Source organism: Enhydra lutris, unplaced genomic scaffold (assembly GCF_002288905.1).
Source record: "Enhydra lutris kenyoni isolate GAN:26980312 unplaced genomic scaffold, ASM228890v2 scaffoldscaffold40, whole genome shotgun sequence".
NCBI classification, from domain to species: Eukaryota; Metazoa; Chordata; class Mammalia; order Carnivora; family Mustelidae; genus Enhydra; species Enhydra lutris.
Window position 1 is genome coordinate 1535500 of NW_019154124.1, and position 12211 is coordinate 1547710.

Sequence of the window (12211 nt, forward strand, 5' to 3'; positions counted from 1 at the left end):
AATATTGGTATTTATAGTTAGGTTGTAACTATTGTAAAGTAATAGAAAATATGTATTAGTTCCTACCCCTGATTCTTGGTACAGAGCTCCTAACACCCATGTAATTTCTTGAGTGATAGGAGTGCTAGAACACCTTTTGTTCTAATATTTGGTCTTTGACCCTGGCTCCTGACAAAGGGCTCCTAAATCCTTTGGAATTTCCTGGATGATAGGAGTGTCCTTTGTTCTAATCAGGTGACTCTTGATGGGCTTCTGGATGGGGGCTGGCCACCAGAAAAGAACCAGCCACGATTAGGAGCTGGGAATCTTCCGCCCCACCCCTCACCCATTCTCTGGGAAGGGGAGAGGGACTAGAGATGGAGTTAATGATTGATCATGCCTATGTGATAAAGCTTCATAAAAATCTCCAAAGTATGGTGTTCAGAGCATGTCCAGGTTGGTGAGCACATCCATGTGCCAAGAGGCTGGTGCACCCCGACTCCAGGACCCAAAGCTCCTGCTTCCAGAACCTCCCAGTCCGGTCCTTGCTCTGTGTATCTCTTCCTCTGGCTGTTATCTGTATCCTTTATAGGATCCTTTATTGTATGATAAACTGCGAAACTTAAGTGTTCCCCTGAGTTTTGTCAGCGACTCTAGCAAATTATCAAGCTCTGGGAGGGAGTCATGGGAATCCCACTTTATAGCTGGTTGGTCAGAAGTCCCAGGAACAACCTGGCTTTTCTGCCGGCTTCTGAAGGAGGGTGGGGCAGTCTAGCGGGACCGAGACCTTAACCTGTGGCATCTGACGCTGAATCCAGGGAGATGGTGTCAGGACTGAATTAAATTATAGGACACTCAAATGGTGTCAGAGACTTGGTGGGTGTGGGAATAAACCCGCACATCGGTGTCAGAAGCATTGTGAACGTGGTAACTAACAGTGAAACAGTAGAAGGGACACACAGTGTTGTCTTTCCCACACTACTATAAATACAATCGTTCCCATTGTTTCAGATAAGAAAACACAAAGCAGATGTAATTATCTAGTGTAGACGGACTGATACTGACCATTTATTCCCTGTGCACCACGTGGCGGGTGCCAGCAATCCATTAAATAGGATCATAACCTGTGGGGATGTAGCTCTGAACTGAGACTAGCGTTTGATGTGAAGACTTACTCCTCTCTCCATGGCTAAAAAGGAAAAAAAAAAATCAAGGCTATAAAACAGGCTTAAAGAGCCAGAAAGATTGCTTGAAGAGTTAGAAAATCCTGTGTAAGACAAAGGAAAGTAAATTCACGGTGGAACTGATGTTAAGTGTTTAAAAAATAGCATCATGAATAATTTCCTTTTCACTGAAAACATGATCGATAATTGTGGCAGAAAGGATTTAAGTTAGATATGAGTTATTTGTGCATTCATATAACAATTATGCATTGTGTGCTTACTATGCCCTTGCTGTTGTGACTAAGAAAACTTCCATGGGCCCCTGGCTGGCTCGGTTGGTAGAGCACGCGACTCTTGATCTTGGGGTCAGGAGTAGAGTTTACTTTAAAAAATTTTTTTAAAAACCCCACAAATTGGGGTGCCTGGGTGGCTCAGTGGGTTAAAGCCTCTGCCTTCAGCTCAGGTCATGATCCCAGGGTCCTGGGATCGAGTCCCTCATCGGGCTCTCTGCTCAGCAGGGAGCATGCTTCTTCCCCTCTTTCTCCCTGCCTCTCTGCCTACTTGTGATCTCTGTCTGTCAAATGAATAAATAAAATCTTAAAAAAACAAAACAAAACAAAACAAAAAAAACCCCACAAATTTCCATTTTGCTAATGCCTTACGCTTTGCGCTTCACATGCATTATCTAATTTAACTTTCCAAACAACCTAAGCATGGGCATCTTTAATTTCCAGGCAGCTTCCCATATGATGAGGAGAGTTGCTTCATGAAATGTGTTATAATTTCAGAGTGAGTGATCCTTTATGAGCAGGTCAAATGCACAGGTAGAATAATCTGGGCTGAGACTTGAAAACAAGAAACGTTTCAGTTGGTGGCCTTGGTGAAAAGTTGTAAATGATGGCTCACAGGAGAGACAGGGCAGGGGCATTCATGGAACAGGAAGTTTGTACAGGGAAGAAGTATTGGAAAAGAACATTAGATTCTCTTATTAGAGAAACTATATTTTATTCTCTGGGCAATGAGAACTCACTGAAGCTTTCTGAGCAAGGGACTGACCTGAGGAAGACTGTCCTTGGTTTTCCTGTCAGTGCTGTCTCGTACAAGTGGGGCCTGGGTTGGAGGGAGGGTGGAATGCAATTGTCCGACAGGAATAAGGAAGGGTCCAAGTTAATAGGTAGCAGAGAGAAGAGAAAGGATGATGGACACATGAAAGGGTGTGACTCTAAGTCTACAACTTACAAGTAAACACTCCGGGGAACTAAAAATGATGATCAACTTTCTTGTTGGGTCTTCAAACGGTGTGTGTATGTGTGTGTGTTTATTGTGTGTATCTTAACTTATCCAGGCTGCTGTAACAAAATCACCATAGACTGGGTGGCTTATTAACAACATAAATTTACTTCTCCCAGTCCTAGAAGCTGGGAAGTCCAAGAGCAGGGCTCCAGCAGATTTGTGTCTGGCAAGAGCCACTTCCTAGTTCATTTTCCGCCATCTTCTTACTGAGCCTTTGCATGGCAGAAGGCACAAAGGAGTTCTCTGGGGTTCCTTTCATAAGGGCACTAATCCTCTTCATGAGGATATGCTCTCATGACCCAATCACCTTGCAAAGGCCCCCCCTTTAAATACCATCGCCTTGGGGAATAGGCTTCTATATATGGATTCTGCAGGGACACAAATATTCAGTTGATGGCAACATCCTTGCAACTCAAAATGTTATCTATAGACCAACAAGGTTGGCATCACCTGTGAGTTCACTGCATTTGGAGAATCTTAAGCCTCACCCCACACCTACTGAATCATATCTTTGTGTTAACAGAGAACTAGGTGATTCATAGACAGTTTGGGAAACACTGGTCTGTTTTCTTATAGAAATGATTTGTGGTCACAAAAAGTTAATATTGATTGAATTTAACATAGTATAAAATCTAATACAGTATAATATAAGGCTAATTCTATAATATACTGTCTGTATGAAATTAATAAAATAGTCTCTAATTTTGTGTTACATGATGAACTCAATTGGTGAGGGGAAAAAACAAAAAACAAAAAAAAGCACAAAGAAGAGGACAAATTGACATAATCCAGTGTAGCCTGTCCAAGGGTCCTCATCACAGAGGTCAGGCAGCTGGTCAGAGTGTGGCTGAGAATCAGAGCAGTAAACACTAGAGTAGGAGAGTTCTGGAAGCAGGCCACAGCTGAGCCTAGGACTGCATGCTCGTGACAAACAACCAGGAAACCTGTGAAATTTAAAATTTTGGTAGTAACACCAACAATGAAACATCAGCTAAGGAAACACACATGTCCAGAGCCCAGCAGCAATCTGGAACCGAGCCACTAGAGATTCTGACTGGGTCACCACTGAGGACATGTAGCAAAGAGAAGCCTGTGAGGCCAGGGTCTTAAGGAACCCTAGAGTGGCATGACTGCAGTTCCTCTGCTTCAGTTTGGCTGTGGGGATTTGGCTCTCCGGCTCGAACCTCTCATGGGAACCCAAAAGGCCAAATCCCACAAACTGTGAGAACTGCCAGGAATGGGTCTAGGGAGTGGCCAGAGTGACAATAAGCTAATGAGTCTGGGCCTCACCGCCATGCCTGTTGTAGATTTTCTACAACTTTCTTCTTGAGATTTCACATTAAGACAGCATTTGTGCTTTTTTTTTTTTCCACGCCGTAGAACTAATAGATAAGAATAAATGTTTCCCCAGTCTCGAATGTCATTGGGACACAGCATCCTTTAAAAAGAAAACCCAACACGTGCTCATCAGACGACCAAAAATTTCCCATGTTTGCAGAGGAACAGAAAAGTATCAGCTGCCTCATGGCTCCTTCCTGAGACTATGAAATGAGAATCAGGATTACCTTCAGGTTATTGGTTAATCGGAAACTCTCGCCCTGCAGTATAATGGGAACTTCTGCCGGTTGCTTACACTGTCGTTTCTTTTCTTGTTAAGGTATCGGCAACAGCGTTGCCTACATGTGATGTGTATTTCCAGCAACAAGGGAGCGATTTCACAGTTGACAAGGGCAGTATAATACTGAAGAGCAATCAGAAGCAGAGTGTACGTGCTGACGAGTGGAGTGAGGTAATCCACTTCTTCACGGCTGTTGTCTGTCCTGCTGTTGAGCGAACAAGGAACCGTGCTCAGAACCAGGTGGGGCCCGGCTAAGTGCTCAGGCCTCGTGAGCTCCTCGTATCCTCCAGGAGGGATGGACGAAAGGAGGACCCCAGCTCAAAGTAATTAGAGCCTCTGGGCCACACTTAAGTAGCTTTATTTCTTTCAAGACAGAAGTTTCTGGAAAGCTGGATTCTGGAGTCAGAGAGTCAGGTATTGCATAATTTCTTGTCATTTTAGTAAGGAAAGGTTCGGTGCTGAGGAATAGTTCTCCCCCTCGTTGGAGGGTAAAGGACATGGGGATATCCCTGGGGCTGGTGCATGGCTGTGCCCTGGAATCTGAGGCCATGGGATGTGGCCAGGGCATCCATCCGGCACTTCACAGGACCCCCTCCAATGGCTTCAAAAGGCCCGAGGAGACCCGAGGACCTTGTAGCCATCCCACTGTATTAGCGGAAGTTGGGAGTGCTTGAGACCCAATCATTCATTCGTTCATTCATACCCTGGCATCTTTGCTTACTGAACATTCCCGTGTGCGTGTGCACGAGTGCACGTGTTGGAAAGCAAGTGAAATCAGCCACTGGCTGTCTTGTTCATGAATCTAGCACCTGAGGCAGTTCCTTACAGATAAGAGACCTCCTTCAGGGGCGCCTGGGTGGTTCAGTGGGTTAAGCCTCTGCTTTCGGCTCAGGTCATGATCTCAGGGTCCTGGGATCGAGCCCCACATCGGGCTCTCTGCTCAGCGGGGAGCCTGCTTCCTCCTCTCTCTCTCTGCCTGCCTCTCTGCGTACTTGTGATCTCTGTCTGTCAAATAAATAACGTCTTTAAAAAAAAAAAAAAAAAAGAGACCTCCTTAAGGGAATGAAATGCTTGGATCCATAACAAAACTATGTAGACGTGAAGCCTGCCCTTGAGATTATTGTTGTAGAAATGAGCCATGTACACAAACAGCTAACGGTTGCGGGGTTGAGGGGAGCACCAGAGAAGAGGTGCCCATAATGTGATAGGGACTCAGGATTAAAAGGAGCCCCCTCCAGCTGAGAGGAGCAGAGAAGGCTTCCTGGCTGGGGCTCTTCCTCCTGGGTCCACGCACACCAGTATGGCGGCCTCGCTCTTTCTCTTGTTTCTGTTCCCACACCACATGCCCATGGAGGCTTCTCTGACTCTCTGCACTTCTCATTCTGAGTCCATCTGAAAGAAGAGAGTGGGAAACAGTGGCTCCTCCCCTCTCCTGAAATGACCACCTCTGTATGACTGATTTGTAAAACTTCTCCTCATCCCTGAAGACCCAACACAGATCTATCCTCCTCTGGCATTCCCTACCATGTCCCGTCATCTGGACACAGTTCCTTGTTTCCGTCTCTGGGGTCCCGCAGGTCAGTCATTTTAAAACTGGAGGTTCTGTCTATTAGTAAGTGGGTTATGAAATCAATTGGCTGGGTCAGGTGGTGCAACAGAAGAATACAAAACAGGGCATATTTTTGTGTGAAAATTTTATTTCCGTTTTCTATACATGTGGATGTGGGGACTGAGTTGCTGTCTTGGGTTGGGTCCCCCAGAAACAGATATGAAAGTAGAGATTAGGGTGTGCATGCGTTACTGGGGGGACACTCATCAGGAGAAGCCTGTAAGGGAGCAAGGGCAGGAGGCTGGGGAGGGGAAAGCAAGGCAAGGACAAGTCTAGGGTAGAGTCTAGCCTTGGCCCGGACCCGCGCAAGGTTGGAAGCGGCACAACAGAATTGTTCCCCATTGAGGCCCAAAGGCAGGTGAGTGGTGTCCATCGGTCAGCCGTGGTTGAGGCCTGCCAGCGCACATTCAGGCGACCTCCCCAGGGAGGGGGCTCCCATCCAAGGGCAGTTCTCAAGTGGAGGGAGCAATGCGAGACAGCAGCCAGCAGTCACAGCCGCTGTGGCTGGAGAGGGAGGCCCTGCGAGGGGCAGTGCTCAGATCCCTGAGCAGAGCCCTGTGTTCAGAAATCAGGAGAAAAGAACACTGAAGGTGCTGAAATATCTAGCTTCTTAGTTTCTTCCGTAGTCTTTCTCTTGTGACTTGTGAGTGGTTTTTTTATTTGCTGTTTAATGTCGTTTGAGGAAAAGAAATATGTTGAAGTTAAGTTAGTAGCCTGAATTGTACCATTCATCTTTGTGTCATGCAATGCCAGTTTCCACTGCAAACATGAGAGCATTTGGCTTCTGTGTAGGCCCCGAGATTGCAAGTTTGTGGTCACATATGCATCTCCAGCTTGTTCTTTCCAGAACAATGGAAGGCTGCACAAAACCAACTCAACTTAGTTTTCATTTCGCTTCTCAGTTTGTGTTGTACCGACACTCCCTACATTCAGCGTGCTGATGAGTAAGGCAGGACTGCGAGATGGGCACCCAGGAGTCACTTTATCTTTTATTCCTTCTAATCATCCTTTGTTGTAAGCTGCTGGCTGATACAGGGAGGCCACATGAATAATGGCTTTCTTCAAATGCCTTTGCCTTCTTTCTGCTTTCAAAGCAAGCTCTGGTTGGAACGGAAAGCCTGGTTTCTTGGAGCTGTCAGCACCCTGCTTACTCAGTCATAAATGTAGCACATTTACTTTGTATGCACTCTTAGTCTCACTGAACACATGCACATAGTAGGTCCACTTGAACGCTATGCTCACCAGCATCGTGTGAGCTCTTTGCAAATGGGAGCAAGCAAGCAAACACATAGTGGGCACATCTCTTCCGCTCACATGTGCCCTCCATTATCCCAAGAGACTTCATTCACAAACAACTTCAAAGATAAAATTATGATTTCAAGATGGTAACAGCAGAGCAGGAAACCAAACCCTGGGCCCTTTGGAGCATGGGACCCTCTGCAAGTACACACATTGCATGCCCATGAAGCTGACCATGCTCATTTGTTTCTTCCATTAAGTTCCTTCCATGCAAGCATGGGTTCCCCAGGATTCTCACAGGTCACTGTTTCTGGGAAGATTTACAAAAGGAGACTAGTGGGACAAACTGCAGTCTTCAGCTGCGACAGTTGGTCCCAAGGTTGTAACTGATACTCTCTATCTTCTGCCCTTCTTGCCACCCATTCTAGAGTCCCCTCATCCTCAACTAGCACGTCTGTTGGGGTAGGATGACTTAGACCCTCATCCCTCCAGGGTCTGAGCCTCTGGTTTCCATGGTCTCATCAGGCTACACGTAGGGGCAACGCCAAGGGTGTCTTAGTGGGCCACCTCAGTGCCATGGATATTCCTCACGTCCTGATTATACAGCATTAGCCCTTCCAGTGATGGTCATTTCTTCCCAGGCCTCCTGGCCTACTGGCATGAGGGTCCTGAGTGACTAGGCAACAGCCGTAGCTTTAAGTTTAGTGGAGTTCTTTGTTCCTACCCAAGAATCGAGACATCAAGACCCACAGAGCCTAAAGTTGTAAGCACAAGAAGCTCAAATTCCCATGATCACCATCAGTGACAGTGAACTTGGCTACTCCTACTTGATTTCCAAACCCATGTTTTCTGCCTGTTGGGAACACAACATTACATAAAAGACTTCACTCTAAGGAGTAAACAAACTCCAGAAGAGTACTATCCTGCCCCACAGGGTGTCATTTCCAAGCTAGCTGAGCTGATGCAGCTTTAAGAGACCCCCCATTCCAACCCCATCTGAGATTAGAATCTTCTGGAAGGCTAGGTTTGTGTAGGAGCAGTGGGTCTCAAAATCTCAAGGCCACTGCTATATTTCTTTTGCTGTCAAGTGAGTCCCTTGAGCCGAGGAAGTGTTCTGCTTTCCCTTACTGGTGGATCAGACATTCTGTGAGCCCTCCGAGAGTGGTGCCAAACAAGGGCATAGACTGTCAGATTCTCTATGGGAGACCATGTAACATCACTTTGGACCAAGGGACCCAACTTCATCTTCATGAAGATGAGATGAAGACTCATCTTTACCCAACTATATCCTTTAATATAGGAAACTGCTGTAATATTTTGTGGAATACCTGGATGATTCAAACCCTTTGCAGCTATACTGTTACAGAGAGTGAACAGAGAATGAACAGCCTTGGGGCAAGACTGAATACACACAACTGCTCACCCCAAGTCAATACAAATTGCTTCTGTTCCTTCTTCTATACGAGAATGGAGAAGAACACATTTTGCATTTGAGTAGCTGTATATCATATACAAAGGTGGTGTTCGACTGCTCTGGTAAAGATACAAGTGGGACTACGCTGGTTAGGTTTGTATTAAGTTTGTAATGAGGATATGATGGGAACCACCACTGAGTCCTGACAGTGACACTTTGAGGATGCCACTGATGTGCAATATTGTTTTTTGTTTACTATATTGGCTTGATGGGGAGAAAGTGGAAGATGGGCACCTCGGAAGACTTTACTTGGCATTTCCTACTATAAGAGCTCTTCTGTTACCTTTCAAGTCAAAGAGTCAGTGTCCACTGCTGAGCAGGTCTATGCCAATTACATACTCAGGAATTGGAGGAAATAATCAATGGGTGGTTCAGTAAGTGCAGTGAATTCACTGCAAAAAGAATTAGGCCAGGACTCCATATATTACCTGACCCTTATATGCCCCTCTTCTAACAAGGGGACCGTGATGGCTGGGTACATGGTTTACACTTGCCTTGGTTTTGAAGAGTCTTTCTTCATGGGGACCTGGCCTCTTTTTGGTCACCAGGTTCTGGATCCGAGAAGTGGCTCAGATCTAGGAACTTGACAAAGCATCATGTCTTTCCATGAGAGCAGCTGACCTCAACCTTTCACTGATTCATACCAGATCACTTTTGATTACATATTTAAAGCTTTGTTGTCTGCTCATCTACCTTGCTCCTAGGAATACCATGTTCTATTAATCATCTACATAGAAGATTCCTATGGGTCAGGCCCCCTTGCCTCCTACTCTAACCCTTGCTGCCCATTTTCATAATTGTACCATCGTGCTTTTGAGAGTGAAGACATGCCCAGCCTTTGATAGTCTGTGGTCCTGTCCTTTGCAGTGACACTAAGGAGCTCTGTTCTGTAATGATGAATCCCACCAGCCTACAGAGGATACTCAACACTCAGCTCTTCAGGGATGCTGGTGCCCTACTCATAGGTTCATTGCTTACTGTCCTAATATACAGCGTGTTCCCTAGGCCTTCAAGAAACATAATTAATGGATATGTTTTCCGGTCTTGCATTTTAGATCCATTCTAGCATGGCTGCTACTCTGAGTCTTGTATCCCTTCCACCAGAGCCTGCTACAGCTCTTCTGGAACCTCTGCTTCCTTTCCTGAGAGCCACAGCTTTTGCCAAGCTTCCAAGAGCTGCTCCAGCAATATATTGGATCCTTCTCTCAAGGCCCCAGGGCTCTTGCCAAGCTAATTAAATCCTACATTACTAGTGACCCCAAGTCCACATACTGTCTTTATCCAGTTTCATATTCTGCTTCCCTGCTCTAACAACCTCAGGATCCATAGCCAGCCATTCTTTCCCAGTTGCTACTGGTGTATGTTAGCCAGTCCCTCTCAGAGATCCAGCCCTTTCCCAGTCAGATCATCTGAAACTTGACCCTAATGCTCAGGCAGGTGGTCAGGAGGGGTAGTATAGGCAGGTCTGGGGGAAGGTGCACATTTTCTTCCAAGGCATCTGCATCATTTGAAGTTTCTACATTGTCCTCAAACATGGCTGGGGTGGAGTGGAGGGACTCTATTTTCCAGTAAAGGTGAGTGGATTATTTCTATAGTCAGAGGGTGTTCAGGAGAACCTCAGGGTTCAAGGTTCTCGTGTGCATCACCCGTGTCTTAAAAGCCCTCTTCTTCCCTGTGAGGGGCCTGACTTCAGCATAGGTGACTTACCGAGGCTGAGAATTCAGGCTTTTCTGAAGTTCTGCAAGTCCTACAACGAAGTCCCGTGCTTGGTCTTCAGCTCTTCCTGCCACCTAACTAAAGGAGAGGAGTCTTTAAAGACCTCCAAGGAGGCGGGCCCTCTGATCCTCACACTAGGCTTTGAATTAGTAAATGACTGCCCTGAACCCGTCATCTTCTCTCATCTAAGCATCAGCGGCATTCAACAACTACCTCCTATTGCTGCAGTCCACAGTCCTTATAATTACTGCTCCCTTATATCTCTCAATGCCAGAAATATCCAGTGGGTGCCCTGCTTCCCCCTTTCTCTTGTCCCAAGTTGTCCACAGATGACAGCTTTAGCAATTGCTCTGCTAACCACGTTCCAGGGATCATCGTACAAGTTACACACTGGGGTCCTCATCACCAGCTGACCCGAAAAACATCCTCCTCCCAAAGTGCATCTAGGAGCTTGCTTCTGGGTAAACAGTCAGGCGCCGACTGTCTCGGGTCAAGTGCCCCAGAAACAGAGCCGAAGCCTGGATTCAGGTGCATGTGATTTATTAAGGAAGTGCTGTGCTATTCAGGAAAACTCCAGAAGAGGAAGACAGAAACAAGACAAGGGGAAAGAGTAAGATGTGGTCTCAGGTAAAACAAACTTTGGATTGATCCACGAAGGAGCTCCGAAGCATAAACCGCGGACAGAGTTGTCTTCAGCTTTTTATAGCCTTGTATTAAGAAGCCATTGGTTGTGAGCTACCCTGGGAGCAGGGATGGAGGTGGGCTTGGGGATGAGGTATAGGAGGCCAGTTCTCTGGAGGAGGTGACTGTGAGCTCTTAGAAGCCACACACACAGCAACTCACGGGTGGGTGCTCCAACCAGGGAAAGGGGATCCCCGAGGGACACCTACAGTGTCTATGGCAATTGTGAGGGTATACAGATATGTTAAATATGTTACATGTATCTGTCCATTGAAAGCTCATCTGGCTGATATGGTTTCTTAATTACATTTTGGTCTCCAGTGCCAGATTCTAAACTCTTCCACATCAAGGACTCTGTCCTATTCATCTTTGTGTTCCTAATGCAGGGATTGGCATTGAATTGTTACTGAATAAATCTTTATCAGACGAAAAGGAGTTTGGGGTAGATCACAGAGCAACTTGAACTCCAGACGAAGTAATCTGGGTGTGACTCTGTTGGCGGTTGGAAAGAGTGTGAAACACTTATTGGCAGGGGTGGTGATGAGGGCAGAAAGCCACAAGAGGCAGAGTTCCGGTAGAGGCTGCAAGCCTGGGGAGGCAGAGGCGAAGTCATTAAAGTATTATCTACAGGATCCAGATGGCCCCAGGCTGACAGCCAGGATAGAGACCATCAGGGAGGCTAATCAATCAAGTGTGTTACAAGTTTTATACTTCTATGCCTCCAAGCAAATAGAGGAGCATGTCTTATATTTGCATGGAAGAGATATCAAAAAAAAAAAAAAAAGCCATGTGGGTTTTCTCAGCATCGTGCATAATTAGGAAAAGCCCATGAAGTAAGCATGGGAATATTTTCTTTCCCTCCATATTTTGGCCAGAGTCCCATAGTCATATCTGAGAAAATCCAAGGTCATCAGTGTGGAATTTGTTCAGTTCATTAGCATGTGGGGTACTTAAGCTTAAAGTGGTTTCCAGTGACATTGCTTTCAAATCAATCATTCCATACGGTAACATATGCTCTGAAAGCTGCTGATTCAGCACGTTATCCTCAGCTGCCTTCTGGACCTGGCTAGAATAATTTATCCTTGACTCCGACGTATCATATACACATCAGGAAATATGTGCTTTTTTTTTTTTTTTTTTTTCTGAGCTCTTCCAGGACTTGACTGTAGGCAAAGCTGTGTGCATTCCTCTTCAATTTTAGGGCTCAGTGACTTTTGGCCAGGTGCCTGCCTTTCACGTGGTTTTCCGAGAACCAGTTCCTGGAACCCCTGTTACGTGGACTGGACCTGGATTTGCCAGAGTTCTCCCTGGGGCCGGCTTGAGATTTGTCGTCAGCAACATTTCCTTGCCCATGGACTTCACCATCGCCCTTTGCTACGAGCCTCAGGTATCCAGCTGCTTCTTCAGGGGTAAGAGGCTGACTGAAGTACATTCTGGAA

The 12211-nt window shown here is 46.1% G+C and overlaps 1 protein-coding gene across 1 annotated transcript in view; it reads left to right on the forward strand.

Moving 5' to 3' along the window:
* Positions 1–12211, forward strand: part of LOC111155309 (laminin subunit beta 4) — an 88503-nt gene that overhangs the window by 29068 nt on the left and 47224 nt on the right. The window contains exon 14 of the mRNA XM_022515452.1: positions 11974–12159. Coding sequence (XP_022371160.1) covers positions 11974–12159 — 186 coding nt within the window. The remainder of the gene's footprint in view (positions 1–11973; positions 12160–12211) is intronic.